This window comes from Oncorhynchus mykiss, chromosome 5 (assembly GCF_057628025.1).
Source record: "Oncorhynchus mykiss isolate SJ-2025 chromosome 5, ASM5762802v1, whole genome shotgun sequence".
NCBI lineage: Eukaryota > Metazoa > Chordata > Actinopteri > Salmoniformes > Salmonidae > Oncorhynchus > Oncorhynchus mykiss.
Window position 1 is genome coordinate 8485001 of NC_143026.1, and position 14621 is coordinate 8499621.

Sequence of the window (14621 nt, forward strand, 5' to 3'; positions counted from 1 at the left end):
CTATCCCTTTATCCCTCTATCTACATCACTTTATCTACCTCTATCCCTCTATCTACCTCTATCTACCTCTATCCCTCTATCTACCTCTATCTACCTCTATCCCTCTATCTACCTCTCTCTACCTCTATCTACCTCTATCCCTCGCTCTACCTCTATCCCTCTATCTACCTCTATCCCTCTATCTACCTCTATCCCTCTATCCCTCTATCTACCTCTATCTCTCTATCTACCTCTATCCCTCTATCTACCTCTATCCCTCTATCTACCTCTATCTACCTCTATCCCTCTATCTACCTCTATCCCTCTATCTACCTCTATACTTCTATCCCACTATCTACCTCCATCCCTCTATCTACCTCTATCTACCTCTATCTACCTCTCTACCTCTATCCCTTTATCCCTCTATCTACCTCTCTACCTCTATCACTTTATCTACCTCTATCCCTCTATCTACCTATATCCCTCTATCCCTCTATCTACCTCTATCCCTCTATCTACCTCTATCTACCTCTATCTACCGCTATCCCTCTATCTACCTCTATCTACCTCTATCCCTCTATCTACCTTTCTCTACCTCTATCTACCTCTATCCCTCTCTCTACCTCTATCCCTCTATCTACCTCTATCCCTCTATCTACCTCTATCCCTCTATCCCTCTATCTACCTCTATCCCTCTATCTACCTCTATCCCTCTATCTACCTCTATCTACCTCTATCCCTCTATCTACCTCTATCCCTCTATCTACCTCTATCCCTCTATCTACCTCTATCTACCTCTCTACCTATATCCCTTTATCCCTCTATCTACCTCTCTACCTCTATCACTTTATCTACCTCTATCCCTCTATCTACCTCTATCTACCTCTATCTACCTCTAGCCCTCTATTTACCTCTCTCTACCTCTATCTACCTCTATCCCTCTCTCTACCTCTATCCCTCTATCTACCTCTCTCTACCTCTATCCCACTATCTACCTCTATCCCTCTATCCCTCTATCTACCTCTATCCCTCTATCTACCTCTATCCCTCTATCTACCTCTATCCTTCTATCTACCTCTCTCTACCTCTATCTCCCTCTATCTACCTCTCTCTTCCTCTATCCCTCTATCTACCTCTATCTACCGCTATCCCTCTATCTACCTCTATCCCTCTATCTATCTACCTCTCTCTACCTTTATCCCTCTATCTACCTCTATCTACCGCTATCCCTCTATCTACCTCTATCCCTCTATCTATCTACCTCTCTCTACCTCTATCCCTCTATCTACCTCTATCTACCGCTATCCCTCTATCTACCTCTATCTACCTCTATCCCTCTATCTACCTCTATCTACCTCTACCCCTCTATCTACCTCTATCTACCTCTATCCCTCTATCTACCTCTATACCTCTATCTACCTCTATCCCTCTATCTACCTCTATACCTCTATCCCTCTATCTACCTCTATCCCTCTATCTACCTCTATACCTCTATCCCTCTATCTACCTCTATCCCTCTATCTACCTCTATCTACCTCTATCCCTCTATCACTCTATCTACCTCTATCCCTCTATCTACCTCTATCCCTCTATCCCTCTATCTACCTCTATCCCTACATCCCTCTATCTACCTCTATACCTCTATCTACCTCTATCCCCCTATCTACCTCTATACCTTACCTCTCTTTACCTCTATCCCTTTATCTACCTCTATCTACCTCTATCCCTCTAAACCTATATCTACCTCTATCCCTCTTGCTACCTCTATCCCTCTATCTACCTCTATGCCACTATCTACCTCTATCCCTTACCTCTATCTATCTCTATCCCTTACCTCTATCTACCTCTATATACCTCTATCCCTTACCTCTATCCCTCTATACCTTACCTCTCTTTACCTATCTACCTCTATCCCTCTATTTACCTCTATCCCTCTATCTACCTCTACCCCTCTCTCTACCTCTATCCCTCTATCTACCTCTATCCCTCTCTCTACCTCTATCCCTCTATCCACCTCTATCTACCTCTATCCCTCTATCTACCTCAATCCCTCTACCTCTATCCCTCTCTCTACCTCTATCCCTCTATCCACCTCTATCTACCTCTATCTACCTCTATCCTTCTATCTCTCTATCTACCTCTATCTACCTCTATCCCTACATCCCTCTATCTACCTCTATACCTCTATCCCCCTATCTACCTCTATACCTTACCTCTCTTTACCTCTATCCCTTTATCTACCTCTATCTACCTCTATCCCTCTAAACCTATATCTACCTCTATCCCTCTTGCTACCTCTATCCCTCTATCTACCTCTATGCCACTATCTACCTCTATCCCTTACCTCTATCTATCTCTATCCCTTACCTCTATCTACCTCTATATACCTCTATCCCTTACCTCTATCCCTCTATACCTTACCTCTCTTTACCTCTATCTCTCTATCTACCTCTATCCCTCTATCTACCTCTATCCCTCTATTTACCTCTATCCCTCTATCTACCTCTACCCCTCTCTCTACCTCTATCCCTCTATCTACCTCTATCCCTCTCTCTACCTCTATCCCTCTATCCACCTCTATCTACCTCTATCCCTCTATCTACCTCTATCCCTCTATCTACCTCTCTCTACCTCTATCCCTCTATCCACCTCTATCTACCTCTATCTACCTATATCCTTATATCTCTCTATCTACCTCTATCCCTCTATCTACCTCTATCCCTCTATCTACCTCTATCCCTCTATATACCTCTATCTACCTCTATCCCTCTATCCCTCTATCTACCTCTATCCCTCTATCTACCTCTATCCCTCTATCTACCTCTATCTACCTCTCTCTACCTCTCTCTACCTCTATCCCTCTATCTACCTCTATCCCTCTATCTACCTCTATCCCTCTATCTACCTCTCTCTACCTCTCTCTACCTCTATCCCTCTATCTACCTCTATCCCTCTGTCCCTTACCTCTCTCTTTCTACCTACCTCTATCCCTTACCTTTCTATTTCTATCTACCACTACCTCTCTTTCCCTCCTCTCCTCCTACCACTCCATCATGCTGCTGCCTATTCAGTGATTTACACATCCACTCGAGCAAGCCCAGAATTCGCTGGATTATAAGCCTTCCAGGTGACGACAGCTGCTTCGGGGTCAAATGTAAGCCATGTTGGCCCTCTAACCCTCTGTTCACCCTGCGAGGGACTGGAGCCCTAATGGCGGCTTAATGCCCTGGTTACGCCCCGGTTACTGGGGGCCCTGCTTCATGGCAGGACAAGAACCTTTCAGGCCCTTTCAGTGTCAATCCACACTGGATCTGAACTATATATCCTGGATCTGAACTATATATCCTGGATCTGAACTATATATCCTGGATCTGAACTATATATCCTGGATCTGAACTATATATCCTGGATCTGATCTATATATCCTGAATCTGAACTATATATCCTGGATCTGAACTATATATCCTGGATCTGAACTATATATCCTGGATCTGAACTATATATCCTGGATCTGAACTATATATCCTGGATCTGAACTATATATCCTGGATCTGATCTATATATCCTGGATCTGAACTATATATCCTGGATCTGAACTATATATCCTGGATCTGAACTATGTATCCTGGATCTGAACTATATATCCTGGATCTGAACTATGTATCCTGGATCTGAACTATATATCCTGGATCTGATCTGAACAATATATCCTGGATCTGAACTATATATCCTGAATCTGAACTATATATCCTGGACCTGGATCTGAACTATATATCCTGGATCTGAACTATATATCCTGGATCTGAACTATATATCCTGGATCTGAACTATATATCCTGGATCTGAACTATATATCCTGAATCTGAACTATATATCCTGGATCTGAACTATATATCCTGGACCTGGATCTGAACTATATATCCTGGATCAGAACTATATATCCTGAATCTGAACTATATATCCTGGACCTGGATCTGAACTATATATCCTGGATCTGAACTATATATCCTGGATCTGAACTATATATCCTGGATCTGAACTATATATCCTGGATCTGGATCTGAACTATATATCCTGAATCTGAAATATATATCCTGGATCTGAACTATATATCCTGGATCTGGATCTGAACTATATATCCTGAATCTGAACTATATATCCTGGATCTGAACTATATATCCTGGATCTGAACTATATATCCTGGAGCTGAACTATATATCCTGGATATGATCTGAACTATATATCCTGGAGCTGAACTATATATCCTGGATCTGAACTATATATCCTGGATCTGAACTACATATCCTGGATCTGAACTATATATCCTGAATCTGAACTATATATCCTGGATCTGAACTATATATCCTGGATCTGAACTATATATCCTGGACCTGGATCTGAACTATATATCCTGGATCTGAACTATATATCCTGAATCTGAACTATATATCCTGGATCGGAACTATATATCCTGGATCTGAACTATATATCCTGGATCTGAACTATATATCCTGGATCTGAACTATATATCCTGGAGCTGAACTATATATCCTGGATCTGATCTGAACTATATATCCTGGAGCTGAACTATATATCCTGGATCTGAACTATATATCCTGGATCAGAACTATATATCCTGGACCTGGATCTGAACTATATATCCTGGATCTGAACTATATATCCTAGATCAGAACTATATATCCTGAATCTGAACTATATATCCTGGACCTGGATCTGAACTATATATCCTGGATCTGAACTATATATCCTGGATCTGAACTATATATCCTGGATCTGAACTATATATCCTGGATCTGGATCTAAACTATATATCCTGAATCTGAAATATATATCCTGGATCTGAACTATATATCCTGGATCTGGATCTGAACTATATATCCTGAATCTGAACTATATATCCTGGATCTGAACTATATATCCTGGATCTGAACTATATATCCTGGAGCTGAACTATATATCCTGGATATGATCTGAACTATATATCCTGGAGCTGAACTATATATCCTGGATCTGAACTATATATCCTGGATCTGAACTACATATCCTGGATCTGAACTATATATCCTGAATCTGAACTATATATCCTGGATCTGAACTATATATCCTGGATCTGAACTATATATCCTGGACCTGGATCTGAACTATATATCCTGGATCTGAACTATATATCCTGGATCTGAACTATATATCCTGGACCTGGATCTGAACTATATATCCTGGATCTGAACTATATATCCTGGAGCTGAACTATATATCCTGGATCTGATCTGAACTATATATCCTGGAGCTGAACTATATATCCTGGATCAGAACTATATATCCTGGATCTGAACTATATATCCTGGATCTGAACTATATATCCTGGATCTGAACTATATATCCTGGACCTGGATCTGAACTATATATCCTGGATCTGAACTATATATCCTGAATCTGAACTATATATCCTGGATCGGAACTATATATCCTGGATCTGAACTATATATCCTGGATCTGAACTATATATCCTGGATCTGAACTATATATCCTGGATCTGATCTATATATCCTGGATCTGAACTATATATCCTGGATCTGAACTATATATCCTGTATCTGATCTATATATCCTGGATCTGAACTATATATCCTGGATCTGAACTATATATCCTGGATCTGAACTATATATCCTGGATCTGATCTATATATCCTGGATCTGATCTGTATATCCTGAATCTGAACTATATATCCTGGATCTGATCTATATATCCTGGATCTGAACTATATATCCTGGATCTGAACTATATATCCTGGATCTGATCTATATATCCTGGATCTGAACTATATATCCTGGATCTGAACTATATATCCTGGATCTGAACTATATATCCTGGATCTGATCTATATATCCTGGATCTGAACTATATATCCTGGATCTGAACTATATATCCTGGATCTGAACTATATATCCTGGATCTGAACTATATATCCTGGATCTGAACTATATATCCTGGATCTGAACTATATATCCTGGATCTGATCTATATATCCTGGATCTGAACTATATATCCTGGATCTGAACTATATATCCTGTATCTGATCTATATATCCTGGATCTGAACTATATATCCTGGATCTGAACTATATATCCTGGATCTGAACTATATATCCTGGATCTGATCTATATATCCTGGATCTGATCTGTATATCCTGAATCTGAACTATATATCCTGGATCTGATCTATATATCCTGGATCTGAACTATATATCCTGGATCTGAACTATATATCCTGGATCTGATCTATATATCCTGGATCTGAACTATATATCCTGGATCTGAACTATATATCCTGGATCTGAACTATATATCCTGGATCTGATCTATATATCCTGGATCTGAACTATATATCCTGGATCTGAACTATATATCCTGGATCTGAACTATATATCCTGGATCTGAACTATATATCCTGGATCTGAACTATATATCCTGGATCTGAACTATATATCCTGGAGCTGGATCTGAACTATATATCCTGGACCTGAACTATATATCCTGGATCTGAACTATATATGAAGGCATTGGCCCATGGCTTATCGAGGATTAAACTCACGTGTACTAACCATATACCGTGGTTTTTAGGAGGTTTTGAGGATCTGGAGGGACATGTTAATGTGAAGTCCTTAAGAAATGTCTTATCCTCCATAACCATACCATTGTTTGATAGTAATAGTACATATGTAAAAATACATCTCCTAATTTATCTATGCCAACTGTTTTTGCTGCAGTTTGTCACACGGGCTACAGTCTATACAGTGATGAACTTGGAGGAAGCCCTTAGATCTCCCATGGAGTTTATACAGGGCCTATAAGTTAATGTTAAAAAATGTAGGTGAGCCTCCCGAGTGGCGCAGCGATCTAAGGCATTGCATCGCAGTGCTTGAGGGGTCCCTACAGACCCGGGTCTGATCCCAGACTGTGTCACACGATCTGCCGTGATCGGGAGTCCCATAGGGCGGCGCGCAATTAGCCCAGCGACGACCGGGTTAGGGGAGGGTTTGGCCGGTGGGGCTTTACTTGGCCCATCGCGCTCTAGCGACTCCTTGTGGCGGGCCGGGGGCCTGCAGGCTGACTTCGGTCGTCAGTTGAACGGTGTTTCCTCTCTCTCACTAATTGGTGCAGCTGGATTCAGAGGCGTGGTGTGGCGGGTCATGTTTCGGAGGACACATGACTCGACCTTCGCCTGTCCCGAGCCCATTTGGGACTTGAAGCGATGAGACAAGATCGAAATTGGGGAGAAAAAGGGGGTAAAATACAGAGGAAAAAAATATATATATAATTTAGGACAATTGGTGCTTACTGTATATACTACACTGTGTAAACGGGCTGCATTTACATCATAGCGTATACTCACGTTGTCCACAGTAGGAGCCTGAGAAACCCTTCTGACACTGACAGTGGTCCTCGGCACAGAGGCCACCGTTCATACACCTGATGTTACACTGCTGGGCTAGAGGAGCGACAGGACAGGACCACGGCATATTGGTCAACATCCCATTCACAACTTTCGTGTGAAGTGAGCGAGCAGAGGAGGGTTGTACGAAATAAACAGGATGTTTAAAATAGGGGTTTTTTTGCTCTCTTTTTGTTTGGGTGAAATTCAAATGTCCAAAATACTAGTAAAACCATTGTCGGACAGTATATTATAGGTGAAATAAACTAAACATATACAAAACACTCTCGTAAAGCATTTGTGGTTTTATATTGGAGAGGAAGCATAAAGAACGCGACATGTAGCATGGGGGAACACTTACTGGACTTTGTGCCACAGGTTGGTGCAATTTGGCCACTGGGACATGTGCACATGTTGGGCCGTGAGCAAAATCCATCCCCACAGCTGTTCCTGCAAATGGCTGTGGGGATGAGGACACACAAGAGTGTAGAGTAAATGAACATTGTCCGTCAGACCCTATTTGAGAACTACTACAATACATGGGCCAGACTAAGAGCTTGTCCTAGCCTTCGTTAAATACAGTGCAAACCGAGTTTTTTTAAAGAATCACATAGACCTGACAAGCAGTGCAGTACAATGAGAAAACAGGAATGTGGAAGTTACAACCCATACAAAACCCAATGTATTAGTTACGCAAAATCGTGTCAGGAGCTCGTTAACATATTTCCTAGCATTACAGTTATTAGAACAATTATTGGAATTGTGCCAGGTTAGGTGGTCTCTAGTAACATTGCTGTGCCAGTTTAGGTTTAGGTGGTCTATAGTAACATTGTTGTGCTAGTTTAGATTTAGGTAGTCTATAGTAACATTGTTGTGCCAGTTTAGGTTTAGGTAGTCTATAGTAACAGTGCTGTGCCAGTTTAGGTTTAGGTAGTCTATAGTAACATTGTTGTGCCAGTTTAGGTTTAGGAAGTCTATAGTAACATTGCTGTGCCAGTTTAGATTTAGGTAGTCTATAGTAACATTGTTGTGTCAGTTTAGGTTTAGGTGGTCTATAGTAACATTGTTGTGCTAGTTTAGGTTTAGGTGGTCTATAGTAACATTGTTGTGCTAGTTTAGGTTTAGGTGGTCTATAGTAACATTGTTGTGCTAGTTTAGGTTTAGGTGGTCTATAGTAACATTGTTGTGTCAGTTTAGGTTTAGGTGGTCTATAGTAACATTGTTGTGTCAGTTTAGGTTTAGGTGGTCTATAGTAACATTGTTGTGTCAGTTTAGGTTTAGGTGGTCTATAGTAACATTGTTGTGCTAGTTTAGGTTTAGGTGGTCTATAGTAACATTGTTGTGTCAGTTTAGGTTTAGGTGGTCTATAGTAACATTGTTGTGTCAGTTTAGGTTTAGGTGGTCTATAGTAACATTGTTGTGTCAGTTTAGGTTTAGGTGGTCTATAGTAACATTGTTGTGTCAGTTTAGGTTTAGGTGGTCTATAGTAACATTGTTGTGTCAGTTTAGGTTTAGGTGGTCTATAGTAACATTGTTGTGTCAGTTTAGGTTTAGGTGGTCTATAGTAACATTGTTGTGTCAGTTTAGGTTTAGGTGGTCTATAGTAACATTGTTGTGTCAGTTTAGGTTTAGGTGGTCTATAGTAACATTGTTGTGTCAGTTTAGGTTTAGGTGGTCTATAGTAACATTGTTGTGTCAGTTTAGGTTTAGGTGGTCTATAGTAACATTGTTGTGTCAGTTTAGGTTTAGGTGGTCTATAGTAACATTGTTGTGTCAGTTTAGGTTTAGGTAGTCTATAGTAACATTGTTGTGTCAGTTTAGGTTTAGGTGGTCTATAGTAACATTGTTGTGTCAGTTTAGGTTTAGGTGGTCTATAGTAACATTGTTGTGCTAGTTTAGGTTTAGGTGGTCTATAGTAATATTGTTGTGCTAGTTTAGGTTTAGGTGGTAACTCAAACTGTAATATACAATAGTAATTGTACAGAATCCTCTGAGGGTCACAAGAAAGTAACTTGTGTGTCTGATTTTGAGATTCCTGTTTTACCCTGATAGCATTGAATAATAACACCTATGCTATCTATGTGTGCCCAAGAAATTCTAGTAGAATATACACTGAGTGTACAAAACATTAAGAACAGCTGCTCTTTCCATGACATAGACTGACCAGGTGAATCCAGGTGAAAGCTATGATCCCTTATTGATGTCACTTACTAAATCCACTTCAATCAGTGTAGATGAAGGGGAGGAGACAGGTTAAATAAGGATTGTTAAAAAAAAATTACAATTGAGACATGGATTGTGTATGTGTGCCATTCAGAGGGTGAATGGGCAAGACAGAAGATTTAGTTTGTGTCAAGAACGGCAACACTGCTTGGTTTTTCAAGCTCAACAGTTTCCCAAGTGTATCTAAACTCAGCAAAAAAAGAAACGTCCTCTCACTGTCAACTATGTTTATTTTCAGCAAACTTAACATGTGTAAATATTTGTATGAACATAACAAGATTCAACAACTGAGCCATAAACTGAACAAGTTCCACAGACTAACAGAAATAGAATAATGTGTCCCTGAACAAAGGGGGGGTCAAAAGTAACAGTCAGTATCTGATGTGGCCACCAGCTGCATTAAGTACTGCAGTGCATCTCCTCCTCATGGACTGCACCAGATTTGCCAGTTCTTGCTGTGAGATGTTACCCCACTCTTCCACCAAGGCACCTGCAAGTTCCCAGACATTTCTGGGGGGAATGGCCCTAGCCCTCACCCTCCGATCCAACAGGTCCCAGACGTGCTCAATGGGATTGATATTCGGGCTCTTCGCTGGCCATGACAGAACACTGACATTCCTGTCTTGCAGGAAATCACGCACAGAACGAGCAGTATGGCTGGTGGCATTGTCATGCTGGAGGGTCATATCAGGATGAGCCTGCAGGAAGGATACCACATGAGGGAGGAGGATGTCTTCCCTGTAACGCACAGCGTTGAGATTGTCTGCAATGACAACAAGCTCAGTCCGATGATGCTGTGACACACCGCCCCAAACCATGACGGACCCTCCACCTCCAAATCGATCTCGCTCCAGAGTACAGGTCTCGGTGTAGCGCTCATTCCTTTGACAATAAACGCGAATCCGACCATCACCCCTGGTGAGACAAAACCGCGACTCGTCAGTGAAGAACACTTTTTGCCAGTCTTGTCTGGTCCAGCGACGGTGGGTTTGTGCCCTTAGGCGAGGTTGTTGTCGGTGATGTCTGGTGAGGACCTGCCTTACAACAGGCCTACAAGCCCTCAGTCCAGTCTCTCTCAGCCTATTGTGGATAGTCTGAGCACTGATGGAGGGATTGTACATTCCTAGTGTAACTTGGGCAGTTGTTGTTGCCATCCTGTACCTGTCCCGCAGGTGTGATGTTCGGATGTACCGATCCTGTGCAGGTGTTGTTACACGTGGTCTGCCAGTGCGAGGACGATCAGCTGTCCATCCTGTCTCCCTGTAGAGCTGTCTTAGGCGTCTCACAGTACGGACAATGCAATTTATTGCCCTGGCCACATCTGCAGTCCTCATGCCTCCTTGCAGGATGCCTAAGGCACATTCACGCAGATGAGCAGGGACCCTGGGCATCTTTCTTTTGGTGTTTTAGAAAGTCAGTAGAAAGGCCTCTTTATAGTGTCCTAAGTTTTCAACTGTGACCTTAATTGCTTACCGTCTGTAACCTGTTAGTGTCTTAACAACCGTTCCACAGATGCATGTTGATTAATTGTTTATGGTTCATTGAACAAGCATGGGAAACAGTGTTTAAACCCTTTACAATGAAGATCTGTGAAGTTATTTGGATTTTTACGAATTATCTTTGAAAGACTATTTTTTTGCTGAGTTTAGAATGATCCACCACCCAAAGGACATCCAGCCAACTTGACACAACTGTAGGATGCACTGGAGTCAACATGGGCCAGCATTACTGTGGAACGCTTTTGACACCTTGTAGAGTCCATTCCCCAACGAATTGAGGCTGATGGCAAAGGGGGGGTGCAACTCAATATTAGGAAGGTGTTCCTAATGTTGGTATACTCAGTGTATTTGGCAGAGGAGACACGCAGCATAATTGAAGCTGACATCTAACATTGATATGTCAATAATGGGAGAGCCTGAACTTCCCTCTGGCCCCTCTCCAGAGTCAACAGCCCTTCAGGAGTCAGGAGGTCCACTCTACTGACTCCAACATGACCCCTGGACACCACAGGAGAACTCTGGGTATGACCCCCTGTATGACCCCGTGGACACTACAGGAGAACTCTGGGCATGACCCCATGGACACTACAGCAGAACTCTGGGCATGACCCCCTGGACACTACAGCAGAACTCTGGGCATGACCCCGTGGACACTACAGGAGAACTCTGGGTATGACCCCCTGGACACTACAGGAGAACTCTGTGTATGACCCCCTGGACACCACAGGAGAACTCTGGGTATGACCCCCTGGACACCACAGGATAACTCTGGGCATGACCCCCTGGACACTACAGGAGAGTTCTGGGCATGTCTAACACCTTGCTCTTGCTGTTGTGACCGACCAAGTTACCAGGCCAAGCTGAGCCCCCAGGAGGAGCTGGAGGAAGTCTCAGGGTAGGGGGGCCAAGCCGGGTCCCCAAGAGGAGCTGGAGGAAGTCTTAGGGAAGGGGGACCAAGCTGAGCCCCCAGGAGGAGCTGGAGGAAGTCTTAGGGAAGGGATATGCTAATAAGGTGCACAAACAATCTATGCTGCTAATTAAATAATTATTTTTTTTGTATTGTCAACAAACGTTACTTTGAGGTGAGCAGGTTCGGTGTAGAGGTATCATATTTTCTTTCAACTTCACATTATTCTTTCCCCCCGAGCGTTGTGGTTAGATGAGGAGTTTCCTGGTTGTTGTTAGAGATGTTTCGGCTCTCATTCCATGTTACTTATTAGTACAGTGAAAATAATTTATTATCCAACAATTATTTGGTATCTTTACAGGTGCAAAGCATGGCTTTAGGGCATAATGACACACCAATAATGCAAGGATTGGTATTTAAAGAAACATGTAGGCCTAACATCGGGAACATATATTGCATGGGAGAAGTCTTGTTTCCATAGAGAGCTTTTCCTAAACTGTAGAATCAATATTCTGAAATATTTCAATGCATTAGCTCTTTGGCTTTTGCTATGTATTTGTAAATTATTGTGTAAGACACACGCAAAAACCCAGAAGCACTACATCACAGTTATATGAGACATGTAAATTAGCACATCCTATTGGTCAATGGTCAACTGAGCCCTATGCAAAAAAAATATATATATATATTTCCTAGAGACCAACTCAACACAGAGATACTTTATTGTCGTCAACATCTGCTGCGCTACTTACGCACGATACACTGGTTGCCCCCGGGCAAGGTTTTCCAGCCTGGACAACAGTAGGAGTGGAAACGTGATCCACACACATTGGGCCTATAGGGAAGGAGTTAGAAACAACAACAATTTTGCTGTAAATAATCATACTTGATTTAACAACTGCGGCAATGAATAATGGTTAGTTTAGGAATCTATTTCACACAAGCTTTTTAATTTGAAATGCATGGGGTGATGGTGGTCACAGAGCGACAAAAGTCGATGTCAAGAGATACCTACATTTTATTAATTGATTTCTTCAGTTATTCCCCACTCATATTGCATATTTATCTCAGATGAAAAGACGAATACTTAACATTAAATTCTACTCATGTTTGTGTAACATAGGTATTTTGACAATGACATTTGAAATTTGTATGTTTTTTTCTGTTGGGTAGGATTTCTACCTTCAGTTCATGACATCAACAGTCTATGCTGCTAATTTTGTATTGTCAACTAACATTACTTTGAGGTGAGCAGGTTCGGTGTAGAGGTATTTTCTTTCAACTTCACATTCTGTTATTCTTACCCTCGTAGGGACTCCTGTTTTCCTCTTCTCCTCACTCGATTTGAGGCAGCCGTCTGATCTCCATCCACCTTGAGAAGCGTTTTCCCCCCGAGCGTCGGAGGGTCTTGTCCTGTTACTTTTACCACGAGAAAACCCGTCAACGCCACCAGTCCAACCAAGCACGAAAACATCCTCTTGGTCCACATCCTAAACAAACTTTTTGTCTAATTTTCCAATGTGTTGTTATTTCATCCGATGGAATGAATCTCAAGAATGGCTACACAGAGCGCATTTTCCACTATCACCTATACCTACAAATACATGAAGTTCAAATAAAACCTAACAGAAAAAAATAAAGTTTAGAACGAAAAATGTCGTGTTGCCTCTTGAGTTTCAAAGACGGTCCTGTAATGTCACCGCGGGAACGACACAGAGGAGGTCTGACTGGGAAGCAGACACAGATTTCAACTGAGGTGTATTGAGATACACCGCTGTCTCCACAGCCAAGAGACAGACCCTCTTGTGATTTCAGCGGTCCGGTGAGAATACACTTCACGTGCCTAACGACATGTTTTTCTTCCGTTGACAGCTACAAGCTGTTGCATTCAACATACACAAGTTGACAGAGAATGTGGAGAAAAGACACCATTACAAATAAAGTTATTGATATGCAGAAATGAGTGTTTTAATATGAAAACAATATCTAAAAAAAAGACAAGATAAAACATTTTCACTGATTTGTTTCTGGCCTGTTATTCGTTGGCTACTGAAGACAATCTGGCTACTAAGGACAATCTCTAATTAACGTTACTATCCAAGTAGCTTGAACATTTGTTTTATTTACAGCATGAATAATAATGCTTTGACATTACAATTTAGCCCACAGTTTATAAATAATGAGTTGTAAATGTAATTGGTTTAAATGAAGTTACTTATTTACAACGTAAACATACAGTATTCTCAGTTATATGCATTTAAACATAATGTTATTGGACAAATAGATAGTCTTGCGCTACACAGTCTTTTTAATGAGCAGCTCTTCTGTAGTGTCATCTGTAATTTCCTCATCTGTCATGCAGGTTGTTTGGTCCCCCCCGGCATCTGAAATTAAAGTACCGCTATATCTCGGTATTTCCTGTGTGGCAATCCGGAAGACATGTTAATTAATGACTCCGCTATTTGTTTGGACATGTTTAATGTTTTATTTTACATCCTCTCTGGCTATATTTAACACAAACGAGTGATATGGTTGTCAGTATGGCGACTCAGTGTCAGTGT

At 41.5% G+C, this 14621-nt stretch overlaps 1 protein-coding gene across 2 annotated transcripts in view; it reads right to left on the reverse strand.

Annotated features, from left to right (window-relative positions):
* Positions 1-14621, reverse strand: part of fbn2 (fibrillin 2) — a 349375-nt gene extending 334754 nt beyond the window's left edge. Inside the window, exons 1-4 of one of the 2 annotated variants that reach the window (XM_036976697.2) lie at positions 13365-14621; positions 12813-12895; positions 7793-7891; positions 7393-7488 (exon numbers count right to left, since the gene is read on the reverse strand). In XM_036976697.2, coding sequence (XP_036832592.2) covers positions 7393-7488; positions 7793-7891; positions 12813-12895; positions 13365-13549 — 463 coding nt within the window. In that variant the 5' untranslated portion in view covers positions 13550-14621. The remainder of the gene's footprint in view (positions 1-7392; positions 7489-7792; positions 7892-12812; positions 12896-13364) is intronic. The other variant, XM_090233643.1, reaches the window with a different exon arrangement.